This window comes from Erigeron canadensis, chromosome 3 (assembly GCF_010389155.1).
Source record: "Erigeron canadensis isolate Cc75 chromosome 3, C_canadensis_v1, whole genome shotgun sequence".
Taxonomy (NCBI): domain Eukaryota; kingdom Viridiplantae; phylum Streptophyta; class Magnoliopsida; order Asterales; family Asteraceae; genus Erigeron; species Erigeron canadensis.
In genome coordinates, this window is record NC_057763.1 from 44,287,247 (window position 1) to 44,304,230 (window position 16,984).

At 30.5% G+C, this 16,984-nt stretch overlaps 1 protein-coding gene across 1 annotated transcript; it reads right to left on the reverse strand.

Annotated features, from left to right (window-relative positions):
- Positions 1–9,183: 9,183 nt before the first annotated feature.
- On the reverse strand, positions 9,184–13,338 carry LOC122590919 (aspartyl protease AED3-like). Its single transcript, XM_043763102.1, has 3 exons — positions 12,830–13,338; positions 9,916–10,390; positions 9,184–9,673 (listed from the first exon to the last, which is right to left on the reverse strand). Exons 1-3 carry the CDS (start codon positions 13,289–13,291, stop codon positions 9,327–9,329), a joined length of 1,284 nt encoding a protein of 427 aa, XP_043619037.1. The 5' UTR covers positions 13,292–13,338; the 3' UTR covers positions 9,184–9,326.
- Between the last annotated feature and the right edge of the window lie 3,646 nt (positions 13,339–16,984).

Sequence of the window (16,984 nt, forward strand, 5' to 3'; positions counted from 1 at the left end):
TGTGTGTGTTCCTTGGGAGAGAAAAGAGAAAAAGAAAAGATAAGAAATGAAATGGGTGGAGGAGAAATTGGAAGGGGGGAGGCCGGCCTAGGTTCCAAAAAGGGTAGGCTCCCGCTCCGCCAAATTCGACGAATAGCTAATCGTTAATCCTTCAAATGCCAAAACGAACCCACAACATAACTTAACTTAATGACCTTGACTAACACATACGTCCTAAATTGCACGACAAATTGATCTATCTGTACACATTGCACTTAATGAACTTCAAATTGCACTTGAACTATATTAACCAACTCGATAGTTAGTTAAATTGTACATATGGTCAAAAGGTCAGGAACCACGCTTGTTACACTAGTACGCAAATAACAACATAAAAATGTAGAAGCGTAATAAACAAAGCCTTCAGCAAGGACAACCAAACCTATACATATGAATTGACTAAAAATTAAGGGGATTAAGCTATTTCTAAACAACCTACGGAGCAAAGTACCTTAGGCCGCTACGGTAAACTGAATCTTAGTCTACTCACAAAACTCTCACAAAACGACAAAGGTAACCTACACAACTAGTCCTCTAGAAATGTCTGATGAGTACACCCGACAACAAAATAATACAGAAAAGTAGTAACAAGCAACCTAGATAACTAAAAGCACATGTTTAACAAAACACATATAATAAGACCACATAATACATATATATATATATTTAGAAGTTGACACATTTATTACTGATAATGAAATACAACAAACTTAAATTATTTATAATAAAATAACTTGTCAGATATCAAAAAATATATCACCATATTTTATAAATTTATGTCATTCTTTTGAATTTGTACGTATTTAACTCAAAAATGTAACTAATTATAATAAATATTATGTCAAAAGTTATATAAACCTGTAAAAATCATGTCAATGTTGTATATAAAATTAATGTTGCTTTCTAAAAATTGCACTTATTATTTAACGTGTAAGACTTAGAACTGTATATTGTCATAATATATTTTTTTAGAATTTAATGTTCCTTTTACTTATTTTGTGAAAAAAAATTAGAAGCTAATATTTAATTAAAGCAAAATGGTACATAGCATTTTAAAATGGAAAATGATAAATCCTCCTAAAAATCCTCCTAATATATGCACTTGTTAACACATGTAATCCACTAATTTTCTTTTCTAATCTCACCTCCTGATTTTCCACATGTCACGATCCTATTAATTAGGAGGATTTTTAGGCTAACCAATTAGGAAGATTGATCATTACCTTTTTAAAATACATTTCCAAGTCTTACACAATGAAATTGATTAATCATTCTAATTACATAGCCTAATAATTCTCTTAACCGTAAGACGATGATAAGTGAAAAAATCATGGAGTTAGATTATGAAAGAAAATTAGTAGATATCACATGTCACATTCTTATAGTTTTAGAATAATTTTTATGATGATTTATTATTTGTCATTCTTACGTATTGAGTATATAAGGTAAAAGACAAAAGTGGACCACTCTGTATTTTAAAAGGGAGATGATCTGTACACCACCAGTTTTTGGCGATACGCCACTAAATATGTTTTATTGAGTTGTACAGTACAACACTTTAAAGCACATTTAATGATTATTGGCAAAACTTGATGGTGTACCTATCACTTTCCATTTTAAAAGGAGTGGGTGTGCTGAAATACCGTGCCTATATATATCTCGACATTGTTATGGGACCAAAAATCTCCCTTGCTTTATTTCTATCAGGTTATTGCCTATTCCATTTTGGTGAAAACTTTTTCTTCTGCATTGTATATTCATTATTCAAGTTTGCTTGCTTCTGTCCATTTTCTTTCAATAATTTATTGCCAGTCTTGAAAGAGCATTTGTATTTAATACACGTACCCTCAGCTCCCAGTCCTAATGTTAATAAATACATTTTACCACACACTTGCTAGTGTTGATAAACCAATGTCACTCTTTCCTCCCTAAAACAAACCACATTAGTCAAATAAAGTTCTATCAACATGTTAGGAAATATATTTCGAAAGAAGTCAAAAGGTGCATCTTCATCCTGCAACGCTCTACATGATACTCCTCCTCGCTGCACTCTGACCCTGTATGTATATATATAGATAGATAATAGATCTGTGCTACATTATAAATTGTTTGAGTAGTGTATCACCTCTATTATTTACTCCTTTTCAATTGGTTATGATAATTGTGCATATACATAGAAGTAGATTAATATTCATGTAAAACACATTCAATGACAAAGATAGATATAAACTTAATTAATTGATTTTTAACAAAATTTATATTTCACTGATGAATACGTAAAGCTAAATTTTTTATGACATCAATTTTAAAAACTTCTATCTACATAACTAAGAGAAAATATTTTTATGCTTAGTTGGCATTAATCTTTATTTTTCATATCAGATTTTTTCTTATTTGTCACTCTCTCATTTTTTGTGTCTATCTCTCTCATTATTTATTACTGAGTATTTTTTTTTTCCATAAGCATTCCACGTATTCTATTTATTTTATTATTTATTTTTGAAATAAACATATAAAAATCTCCTAAAACTTCTCAATAAAAAACTTAAGATATATGGATTCTATATTTTGTTTCATCAAAAATATTTATCTTCAATTATGTTCTTATATTATCATCTTGATTTTATACCTTTATGCATTATGTTAGCAACAACTATACAAGTCAACTAATTTTTATCATCAGTACCCCATTAGCCTTTACCAACCAATTTTTATGAGAGTTTTACAATTTTTATTTTATGTGTTTAGAGTATAAAAGCCCATTAAAAATTTGCAACAATTGAGATATTAATGATTTGATCTAATAAAAGATACACTTCGATCTACAGCGAAATTCTGTGTAAGTATCTTAACATGTTTATCTTGTGAGGTGATGATAAATTCATATTTTCAGTTTCGCATAGAGCTAGATATGTTGGGTTGTTTCATATATTCATATAAAACGTTCCACCTTAATCCTATAAATTACATATGTATAGTTTTTTCTAGATCATTTATATTATTGATTAGATATTAAGGATTTTTTGTTATTTGCTTATTGTTATTTTATAGAGATGATCATTTGTTAATTAAAATGATGTTCTATATGATGTGTAAAGTAAATTTTTAACAAAACAAATATTGATTTTTTGGTCAATGGGGTTGGTGGTCTATTGGTAAGGTCTTTTACCTTAAAATTTGAGTCTCACTTTTCATATTTGTAGAGGTAGATTAATAGGAGATTTTTCGAAAGTCCCGGTTTTCATCTGAGTCACAAGTGTAATTTAAAGGTAATCATATCGTTCAAAAGAAAAAGTGTTGATATTCCATATATCCCTAATTTGAAAAAAACTATATTGAACCAAAACTTATAAACTATTTTTTGTATACGAAACTTATATATATTCATAAAATCATAATTTTATTTTTGCATGGTGTATTTAGCAGTTTTTTATACGATTATAAAGTATGAATAATTTTAAAACTATCAATTATTTTTTATATTTGTTTTTAGACAGTTTTGTACAATGTACATATTTAATCTAGTTATTTATCACATAAAACTTATCAATAACCTGGCTTGCGATTTTTAATTGAAATCAACACATTCAATAACAAATGTTGATAAAAGACGTAACTAATATATTTTTTAAATCAAGTTTATAATCAAATTATTATCGTTAGCTTTGTTTAATAGTGTTCTTTAATAATATTTATTATGAGTTGAGCTACGTGGACACAAATATATATAAGGAGAACATCATATTTCTCCTTGCTAAACATCATAATAACATATTTACCCACTTAAGTTCCTTAATATCATATATATACCCAATCTAAACCTTAAAACTCTCATATTTACCCATTTAAACAACTTAACATTATATATACTCATTCTAAACCTTAAAACTATCATATTTTCAAAATAAATTAATTATTATAACTTTGTAATTTTTCCCCCCTATAAACTATAACTTATTTAACTTAAAAACTATTATATCCATTTTGTTCGACAAAGAAATGGATTCCTTTTTTTGTTCCATTAATCTATCGATTGAATTATAATTATTTGATTGTAAAAGAGTTGTGAACACCAAATTTACGAAATCAAAATAGTTATTTTTTTTTTGATGTTATAAATGAGGCACTCTTTAAATAAGTTATTTCTTATGATTTTTTTGGTTAATATATATATCCATCATCTTTTTCATCATTAAAAACAACATCATTAGATTATTACACATTATTCACACTTGATCCAACATTAAAAACAACATCATTAGATTATTACACATTATTCACACTTGATCCAACATTATATCATTGTCTTTAAAAAAACAAAACAATTCTCAGTAGCAATGACAAATTAAAAATTGGCGGCTATAGTGTGATGATTCCTAATTATATTCATTACTTTACTATCTAAATTGCTAATTATAGTTTTAAGGTTTAGAATGGGTATATATATGACATTATGATGTTAAGTTGTTTAAGTGGGTAAATATGAGAGTTTTGAGGTTTAGATTGGGTATACATGATATTAAGGAACTTAAGTGGGTAAATATGTTATTATGATGTTTAACAAGGAGAAAAATGATATTCTCCCATATATATATATATATATATATTGTTGTTAATCTCTAAATTGCTAACTAATAGGTTTTCAACTGTTATGCTTTCACAGGCTGGTACATCTTCAAACTCATCAATTATGCGAGTTTTTTGTATCATGGTGTTTTTAATATCCAATCCTCATTTTAGGAATCATCAATCAACATCAACTTGTTTTTATTTTCTCCAGATTCAGATGAATCAAGGAGAAAAATATGTGTTTTATGAAACTCCAAAAATTGTCTTCCTCCAGGGAATGTGTCTGGAAGACTTAATTGACAATTTGAAAGAAGTTCTAAAAGAAATTGTATGTGACTAGAATTATCTTCGGTTTTACAAATTTGCAACTCTTATAATTCTGATGAGGCATCCATGAATGTTGTTGGTCTACGCCTGTAATCATATCAACCCGAAAGTCCGATGCGATTTATAACTCTATGCTCGTTGAATTATTCGGTTATGTTCATGACTATCTGGCTCCATCGTCAGTGATGGTAATCACAAGTACTGACAAGTACTTATTACAAGCTACTTAAACTGTTATATATATATAATAAGCATCAAAGGACAACAAAATCTTGACTAAAATAGAGCATTTAGTCGAGATATATGGACACTTGATCTAGACTACTAAACAATCAAGACTATGTTATCCTACCATCATGCAATACATAATTCATGATAGATTCAAACCCTTAAAAGATGTGCTTTAGAAACATGGTAATCTCTGCTCGTGAGTACTTGAAATTATCATCACTGATGATGGCATCGGATAGTCATGAACGTAACTGAATAATTCAACGAGCATAGAGTTATAAATGGCATCAGGTTTTCAGGTTAATACAATTACAGGCGTCAGACCAGACACATTCATAGATATCTCATCAGAATCATTAGAGTTGCCAAATGCATAAAACCCAAGATAATTCCAGTCACACATGCGATTTCTTTTAGAACTTTCAATTGTCAATTAAGTTTTCCAAACGCATTCCCTCTAGAGAGGGACAGTTTTTGGAGTCAGTTTTTGGAGTCCCACAAAACACGGATTTTCTTCCTTTATTCATCTAAATCTGGAGAAAATATAATTAAAACCCATAAAATAAGTTGATGTTAGATTGATGATTCCAAAAAGGAGGATTGTATATGAAAAACATAATGATATAGAAACCCGCTTAAGATGTACCATCATGTGAAGGCATAACATTTGAAAACCTCCTAGTCTTTAGAGATTAACAACAAAATGAAACTCCACAATACATTTAATATCAACAAATTTAATAATGAGAAACAATTAAATTAAACAAACATATTGACGACATTAAACTAAACAACAAATTAAATAAATATATGTATAATACATATAAATACATTTATTAACAAACATTTATGAACAACGATAATTAACAAACTAAATGTTTAATGCAATATATTGTATAACAATGGAAAATGGAATCGTCACGTTTTTACTCCTTCAAAAAATTTGAATATATATATGAAATCAGTAATCGAAAAATATGAATTATTATATAAATCTTAAATAATTATTTTTCTAATATATATATATATGTATATGAAGAATAGAATAAAGTAAATAGTTTAATACTCCCTCCGTCCCACTAGAAATGTCCTACTTTGAATATTCAAAATCTTTATTTTTAGACTTTGACCATAAATATATTTTGTTGTGTTATATAAAAGTTGATAAAAGTTATACCATTAAAAACACGTCTAGAACACAATCAATTCTTATAACTTTTATCAAATATTATCTAACACAAATAAAATTATTTGTGGTCAAAGTTACAAATGTTAAACTTTAAAAATTTAAAACATGACACTTCTAGTGGGACGGATGGAGTAATAAAATAAAGAACAAAAATATACCTATAGTAGTAGGTGCGGTGGTAGGTGGTCCGGCAGCATGGTGTGGAAGTGGTGGTCCAGCAGTTGGTGAAGTGGTTGGTGGTGGTGGCTACAAAGGTTTTAATAAAAAAAAATAAAAGAAAAATCAAAAAGACAACGAAGCAAAGGAAACAATATCGGTGAGGTGGTTTTCGTGGTCAGTTGTTTTCCAATGACTGGAGACATCTACGATGGTGAAGGGCGGCGACGACGACACTAAGGAAGGATTGGTGGCTGTCGGCTGGTTATATGGTTGTAAAAAGGATGGAGATGGTGAGGTGGTGGTGGCTATCGGTTGTTTCCGGTGAGTGAGAGCGGCGGACATCAGTTTACAGCTGTCGACTGCGGTGGTTGGCCGGAAATCTCCAATGGTGGGGAAGAGAGATGTGTGTGTATGTGTGTGTGTGTTTTAGTTTGGGGGTGACTGTGGAGTGAGTTAATGTGTTTATATAGGTAGTTTTTTTTTTATGAGTTTGGGCTTTGGGTTAGTGGGTTAGGTTAATTTTTTGGATAGATTTGGGCGATTATAATTTATAATTATTATTATTTATAATCTATAATACCATTATATAATTTATTATTTATAAGTTTTTTTAATTATAATTTATAATAATATTGTATTATTTATTTTATTTTTTATAACTTATTCTATTAATAATATCATACAAATAGGATTATACCGGCAACATCACAAAATTAATGACAATGAAAATTAAAGAACATAATTGTTGCAATATCTTGAATTATGAAGATATAATCGATAAAGATTAATAAGATAGTATCATGAAAGACTGTTGGTGCATATATTTCGGGGACAAAAGCATTCTAAATGTGATATTTATTTTGTTGTCAAGTCTTGTAATTTATATTGGAAATTACCGTTAATGAAATTAACTTTACATATTGTCGTGATCATATTAGGATTTTTATATATGTTTTATATGTTGGTTTTTTATTTATGTTTTGCACGCACTTAGCATGGATGTAAACAACACATATAAAGGATAAGTAAGTTAATGTTAGATCTACAATTACATAGATGAAACAATAACTTACGTATTCCTAAGTGTTATTTTAGTGTTCTTGGAAACAAGCAAAATGGACATGTTGTGGGAACACTCAAATGGTTTGAGAGTTATTGGGAACACGCATATTGGTCGTGGTCGGAAGAACACGAAAACAGGCCAAAACCCTTATGGATTTAGGAAACACGCACAAAGGTAATGGGCTTTTGCGTGTTTCAGCCATGTCCTATAAATACGAGTGTGTGGCTTGCGTGTTCGGCAACACGAGTGGGAGAGAGTAATGAGCAAAATCTTGAGAGAGAAACTACTAAGTAAGAACACACAAATCTAGTTATCTTTGTATATACTAAAAGGCAACTGACCAAACTTCAATTGACCAATCAAAACTCTCAATTTTTTAAAATTATCAAATACAACATGTGACTTAATTTAATTAATTAAATTTAACTAATGTGGTCGACTAAAAAAATGTCTAGAGATAATTACAATAGCAATAAGTATAATTATTATATTATACATGTTATAATCCTAGATAAACACAACTCTTAAATAAGTTCTATTAATGTCTAGAGATAGATAAACACAACTCTTAAATAAGTTATATTAATGTCTAGAGATAATTATAGTAGCAATAAGTATAATTATTATATTATATGTTATAATCCTAGATAAACACAACTTTTACACATGTGTAAGTTTCGTCGGAGATGGTCGTCGTCGCCGGAGGATCATGGTGTTGATCGGAGATGATCATGGTGGTGGTGGTGGTGGTCGGAGATGGAAGGAAGAGAAAAAACCTTGTACTTTTTGTACTTTTTTAAATGCTTGTAATATGAATATACCCATATATATATATATATATATACAAGGTTCATGTTTTTTTACCATTATATTTAGTATTGAGTATTTAGATTTGAGTATCTCAATTTTTTTAATGTATAGTTTCACATATTAATCTATAACTCTTTTTGTCTTACATATATTATCTCTTATATTGACAATTTAATAAAAACCCGTATATTTGACACAAGTCTAAAATCCAGTTATTATATATATATATATATATATATATACTAGGTGTTTTACCTGCACGATGTGCGGTTATTAAATTTTTTTTTTGAAAATAATTTTGACACGAATAATAAAAAGAATTGGTTTAATGATAAAAAATTTATTAATAATTTTCTTGAACCCGCTTAAGTTGACTAAACATGTAAAAATCTAAATAATATATTTTTTTTGTCAAAATCAAATAATGACCATAAAAAATTCCATAAACACCAAAATAGTTTATTAATATTTATATTTGATGAGAATTTATTAAAATATCTTTGCCATATATAGAATTTTTGGAATTCATTAAATATGTTTAAATAAGATAATTATTATAAAAATTTATAAAAATGACACATGGGATAAAAACTTATGTGTCAATTTTTAAAAATAACTTTAAATTGAAAGAGGTTTTAAAATGTTAGAATAACTACTTTTTTAATAGATATATAGATATATATTTTAAGCAGTATTATACTACTTATATGACTATAATCATAAATAACCCTTAATTAATTAATTACTAAAGACAGGATAATACCATGTCACTTTCAGATCACAAATTCAAAAGAAGTCACAAAAATAACCCGTGATTATGATTCAGGCCAAATCTTCTTTTTTACAAAGAAGTGTCTTACAATATATAATAATAGTACACGTACGATTTTTAAGCATAAATATAGAAGACAAAAGACTAGGAGCCATGTGTCACATGACTCATGAACAGATCTCACGTGATATCCCCAGCCTGGAATTTGGTATATCGAATAAGACACGATGGTTTTGTTGCTGCATATTTGCAATGACATTCAGGGCCGGTGATGATGACATGGCAAGACATGTGGTGGACCCCGACGAGCTGTGGATTAGGAAGTTGTCTTGTGGTAATGACATGTTAAGTCCCGGGAACATAAAGGTCATTGTCGGGACTTGCTTTCCGATCGGGACGGTATAGCAAGTGTCGAATCCCCCTAGTGAGGAGACGACCGCCTTTCCCATTCGTCTCCGAAACTCGTCTCTAACTGCCGTGTAGGCTCCGTCCACCAGTCTGGTGAACACGGTGCCTATACGAAAAAAGCATTGTGTCTAAGATTTAACATGGTCTAGACATACAATTCGATATATATAACTTTGTATATTCTTGATAAAAAATATGATAATGTTATTAAGAAATTTGCTCTTTTTTTTTTGTTTTTTTTCCTAGTTTAAGTTTTTATGTCACTATATATGATGTCAAGATGATGACATAGTGATTTTCGATATATAAATGATGATTTTATTATTTTAGAGTCGAAAGAATTAGTACCTGAATCAATGATGGTGCCACCACCGGTGTTTGGGTTGAAAGCAATTGCACTTGGGGGAATGTCGACAACCTTGGAGCCAACTTTGATACCGATCAAGTTCACATAGTACAATGAAGTTCTTCTAGGGTTTACAAGTAGCGGTGTATACTTGATGTTGATGGGTTGCCCATTTTTACCTAATCTAAGTGTTCCGGAAAAGTTGGAAGATTTGAAACTAGGCAGACAATATGAGAATGTGGACTCGTAGAGGGTCTTAGATTGGGATACAAATGACAATGGACCACGACCAAGACCTAAAACACCTTGCGGTGGGAATGAACCTCCCGCGACTTTCTGTATGCAACTAAAGGGGTATCCAAAGACAGAGTCTTTTGCTAGAGTTAGGTTGTCTCGCGCCAAGTTAGCCGCGATGGTGGAGCCTCCGTAGGTTATGTTCAAGGAGCATGTTGTCCCTAGACAACTTGAACTTTGTACCTACAAATAACAAGTCAATTAAAATAACCATTATATATGTTGGACGTTCGACAAAGAAAAAACATATATAAAACATTAGAAATATCATGAATTGAAGATCGTTAAGCCAGTCCTTTTCACAAGATCATTTTGCATTGACTAATTTCGCCCCATCATCATCATCATCAACGTTATTGTATATATAATTATATATAGAATAATTAAAGTATTAAACTAAGTGTGTAAGGGCACAACATCAAGTTAATAACGTACAAGAATCTAATTAAATTACTAATTGTTATTAGGCACACTTTTTCTTTCGACTATATGCGCTTAATTGTTACAACTATACGATGCTAAACTATTTGTTAGATTTTAGAATATAAAGTTAAGTTCTATATATTGACACCTTTGTCACATTTTGCCAATGTCAACTTGACGAGTAATCATACATCTACACTTTTAACAATGCTATTGATTAAAAAATAGCCGATCTAGATCTTTTTTTATACTCTATACTATTTTAAAACATACTTCAAATATTTTATGTTTAGGACAAACGGTGTAGTAATTAATAAAAGCAATATATGGACCGGAAGTCACGAGATTAAAGAGAATGGGCTCCTCGGGTAGGGTCAGGCCTACATATGGACACCAGTGGAATCCAACCAAAACCCGGTTCACGGGCTTGCTTTGATTTTATCCTACTTTTTGTCTGGCTCCTAACTTCCTAAGTCAAATATAATGCAAATTGATATTGATAGAATATGCAAGCAAAATTGACAATTATAGAAAGTTAGAAACATTCTTAGATTTTAATTAATTAATTTAGATAAGTTGGGAGGGTGTCAATTAAATAAAAACCAACTTAAAATGAGAACACTTAAAAACTACATTTTGATGAATTAAAAGTCCATAAAACTGACATAGTGCATAACTAATTATCATTATTTAAGTGTTTAACAACACATGGATCCGTCAAAATCGAAAAAAATCATGTTTTTTATTGGATGCATCATTTTGATAATATGCATCCAAGATGGATGCACAAAAAAACGTGATTTTTTCGATTTTGAAGGATCAATGTGTTGTTAAACACTTAAATAATGATAATTAGTTATGCACTATATTAGTTTTATGGACTTTTAATGCATCAAAATGATGTTTTTAAGTGTTCTCACCGTTCTTATTTTAAAAGTGTTTTTACCGGAGTATTACCCTAAGTGGGGATACATTATCTTATAATCCTATAAAAAAATCTTGACCAAAACATACAAATCTTCGTCTTTTTTCCTTTGAAATCTTTTTGAAAGCTATAACATAACTACAACTTTTAAACGTTATATATAAACTAACAAGACAAGATGACAGATTTTACAATGACGTCAAACGATAATTCCTTCCAAAAAAACCGACCCTAGCTAATTAATTAACAGCACCCTAGAAATTACTACTACGAAAATATAAGATCGAGTGACGAAACTATCCACTATCCAAACCATAACCAACATTGTACATTACTAGAATTAGTGAGAATTAAGTTCACTAACAATGACATTAGTATGTTAATGATTTGTGACAGATAAGGTAGAGCTAAGTAACAAATTAGGGAGTGGCATTGATAAATGATCTCTACTTTTCTTCTATTGTATTGTAAACATAGTCGTCGACTCGTAACTTTTGACTCGACTCGAAAACATGATTTTGACTCGTGACTTGAAACGTGACTAGACTCGTAAGAGTCAGGACATTTTTAAATACTACATAATATAACATATTTTTATGTATGTGACGTCTTTATAAACAAAATCTAAGTTCATTATTTAATAGATTTATCAAAATATTACATATTCAATTAATTTGAGTAATAAACTTATAATTTATCTTTAAATTCGCAATAAAAAGATCAAAACTACATAAATTATACATAAGTTAATATACCAATAAATATAATATGTTAGCATATATAACCAAAGTATCAAACTTCAACAATTATAAGGTTGCGACTCGTGACTCGGTCTAAGTTCGCACAACGACTCGTAAGAGTCTGGATAAAAACGAGTCACCAAATGAGTCGACTCGTTTATAGTGTAAATCGACTCGACTCGTGACTCGTAAGAGTTTAGCAACTATAATTGTAAGTATAGTTTCTGTGAAGCTATGTTTGGATAGAATATCCATCATAACGATGTACTTTGACAAATACTAACGCTCTATGAAATGAACATGTTACGAAACTTGATAACGCATATAATAATAATAAATAACAAATATAATTTATGGCGAGCCGCAAAGTTTTTCATATTAATTATGAGAAAAGGCCACATAAGTAGTATTGTCGTTATTTAAAGTTTTGTACAACGAAATGCATGTTTTAAAGTATGTATGTATTTTAAGTTTACGGGAATCACACACACACATATGTATTAATTTTGTAGTAGAAAAGTTAATTATACGTACTTGTTTGCATTGGTCAGCACCACAAGTAAGTGACAAGTAGCTAAGCGACTTAGCCGAATCAAAGGTGGAAGACGAGCAACCAACACAACCGGTACAAGGAACCAAAGCCATGTCGGTGCTAGTATCCAAAGCCATAAGCAAGCTTTGAGCCGGTGTCCCAATGTTGGCTTTTACAATGTAGGTCGGGCTCTGTATAATTTGTCTGCCCGACCCAATGGGCACAAAAGACCGACCTGCTACCAGGCTCGTGAGATACATAAGCCTGGTCTTGTCATCGTCCTGCATTTGGAGTATGCTTTCTTCCCATGAGAGGGAGGTCTTTGGCCTAAATGGTGAACATGGGCTAGACACATGGAAAACCTTAAGGGTTGACCCTTGGCTAGTTAAGTCACATATTTGGTTAAAAGAGTGAACCAAGGTCAAGGAACAAAGGAATAGAAGGGTGAGGTGTAATGTTTCCATTGGTATAGTGGTTTTTTGGAGTAGATTTTGTGTGTGATATTTGCTAACTAGTGGGGGTGTATATATATATTTGTTTTATTTACACTTTCATACCTTTATCTGTAATTTATTTACATTTATAGCCATGACCTTTTCAATTGTTGTGACTAAGTCCCTCGTCACATGACAAGTAATTATTATGTAATTTATACGGACAAAATCTTTGTATTATTGAGTAAAATATCTTATTATTTTTAACATTGCACTAAGTTTTCAAATTGCTTTCTGTCGACTGTTTTGCCCCACCAAATAACTTATATTTATAATCTAAACACATAGAATCCTTGGTCAACAACAAGACAATACCATTATACAAAACGACGTTCACAAAAAGAAAAAAGAATCGAAAATTATAGTTGAAAACAAGTTATTAGAATTAGAACCTAAATCAACGGAATGTAATTAAGTAGTTACATTTGTCCCTTTTTATCCCCTCCAACATTTGGAGATATGAAACATTTATAGTTGATAACTTTAGAATTAAAAGTTTGCAAACATATAGAAACAAAATCAGACTTTCAAGTTTCAATATCCACTTAATTAGATTAAAAGCTTAAAATCTTTGTAAAGGTAAAGATATTACATATATGCATGTCCAGAACTCAGAACGGCAAGCTAAAGAAGCAGAATAATGAAATGGACAACGTAATTCCCCTCCGTTGCCACTCATTGGTGTAACTAGGAAACATTTATATTAAAGAATATTTTAAATTTAGAATTCGTTACATCTAAACATTTAATATTTTAAAGTCAATGATTTCATTATGTAAAAACATTAAAAAATAAATATGTGAGATATTCATAATTAAGCTTAGCTTAGATATGGAACAACTAATTTATATTTACTTTTTTCATTTTACATATACTTGGGATGACATCTCTACTACTAGTACTAGCACCATTCAAGTTGGGTGATGTCACCAATTTTAGCTCCCACCAACTGTTCATGTTTTTTATTGAAAGGTTAGTTTATAACTAACTAGTACAAAGGTCTTTTCAAACCAAACCACCCCTAATCTATAAAGGTTTCATTTCTAGAATTCTAGCCATGGCGGTAAAACCTTAACATTGATTCCATAAAGGTAAACCATTATAATAAAATTCTATTTTACTAACACTTTATTAAAATTGTTATGTTTTTCACATTATACTGTATACAACGAACGGGAAAAAGTATATGATTGACCCCCTCTCAACGTTAAATTTTAGCTCCGCCTCTGAGCTCGGGTATATGTTTATTAAACTTTGAGGACAAAAAATTTTTATTTTTTATCTTATCATCACTTATTATACATTACTGATTATTGCCCTATTCTACTCTGGCTAGTGGAACAAATGCATAGTCAATTAGTCATCACACCACTACTCGTCCCATTCCGAACTACAATATATATGAGTGTTAAATGTTAGTGTTGTACTTCTTTCATTTCGTCGACATGATGGCCTAAAACAATATTTGATTATATACATTAATATTAATGTATATATATATATGAAAAAGTTAAATTATGGACTCCTTATTTTAGGGACTGTTATGAACTTCTTCTACCTCCTTCTCCGCCCACCATCACCATCATCTCTGACCACCACCACCATGATCATCTCCGACCACCACCATGATCCTCCGGCGATGGCATCAATTCGCCGGTGAGAGTTACACATGTGTAAGTAACTTACACATGTTTTAAGTACAACGAGCATGGCGCAATGCGACGACAATGATATTAGTTGCAATGTGGTGGCGTCGACGGATGGTGATGGCATCGACGTTAAGTGGTGTAGGTAATTGATACAAAGATATTTGATTTTTAGGGATAATGAATATATCTTTTTTTAGATTATGGAATGATTGTGTAAGTTAATTAATTAAGGGTAAAATAGTAATTTCGCATGTCCAAAAATTGTAAACTTTTCAACATAGGGGTATAATTTTTATATAGTAGTATAAATTTTTTTTAGGTAGATCACCCATCACCGGTATGACTTATCACCCCCACCTGGTTTATGAATATCTTTAAGGGCGAAACCCGCTTCGAATCATAATTTTTATTCAACTTACATATGTGTAGGTTGTACTTTCGGTCCCTAATCTAACCCACCTCTATATATATGGAATTATATTCCAAACTAATCAAGCTCAATATAAGTTCAATGATGTTCCACTCTAAAACCATATGGTGATAGAAGAAGTAGCCCACAACCTTATATACATGTTTATAATTTATTTTTTTCCAAGGTGGGATATGAGTTTTACACCCAAATATATAAGCTCTATATATTTTGTGTGGAGTCGTAGTGGATCGATGGAGTAGTGAAATACACTCTACAAAAATGAAAATGAAAAAGGTGTGCAGGTGTAAAGTTATTTCTAAAGAAACCAAATGGTATGGGGTATCTCCATCCATCCACTAAACACGAGTAGCTATCATTAATTCTTCCAAAAGCAAAATGGAATACAGTCTGTTTAATTGTGTTACTTGCTAAATTAGGATAAAATATCTAAAAGCATATCTTATTTACATATTAATTTCTTTCTATATCTAGACTAATCACGCCCTTTCATTAAAATTCACTGATGATTTATTTACATATTAATCATATATTTTTTTTTAATTTTATATTTACACTGATGATGATGATCCTTTACACTGATGATGATGATTCTTTGGATCTGTTTTACTGGCTTGTAGCTTTTATTTTAAAAAAAACATACGGAGTATAAAATACCAAATTCTTAAGACGATGACGATCGGAGAATTTTGCCACAAATATTTCTATTTTTGTATTGACTTACGTGTTTCAAAACAGATAAAGATCATCGATGAAGTTTAACAAACTTAAAATCCACATGTAGAGAGCACAATATATAACATTTCCATTTGGGATATGATCGAACATCCCACCCCACAAAACTTACAATTTACAAATCCCACTCACGATTGCACATACACATATATGCTTAACAAAACAGGAATTGAATGTCATGGACCGCCATCATCTTTTTTTTTTTCTTTATAAGAATTAATGTAGGAGTCATTCCGGTTTTACCCGAGTTCACTGGTTCGATTTTCCATATATGACAAGTCTTGATGTTTTTTCCTTTAAATCACATGTAACGGCTCATGGTCTACATTTCGTAGTTTAATGTACTTGTATAACTTCAAATCACCGGTCCCCTGGTGTCGAATACAGGATAATATTGTTCGTAAAAAGGTTAAGCATAAACAAAACGAATTAAACACGCACACTCATCACAGAGCTATAATCCCCACGATGCAAAAAAAATGTAGCTTTCATCGAATTAAAATCAAATCGTGATCGAACCAAACTAATGAATTCAGTTGATTGTATAACTCCGTGATATATTGACAAATACTCCACCCGTTTCAAATTAAGCATCCATCTTTCCATTTCAATATTATGATACAACTCTTAGGCTCCATTTAGCATTTTTCTTATGGGTAATACATTAACTTTATCACTTCACCTTAACAATTTTATACGAGTATTATTTTTCATGAAATCGATTCCTAAATTAACATTTGTGCAAGTTAAAAACAAATTTGTCATTTCCTCTAACAAAATTGTAATCATTATTAGGTATTCCTTAAAGCTTTATGTTATTGGTTGTTAATAGTTATTTTGGAAAAGAGA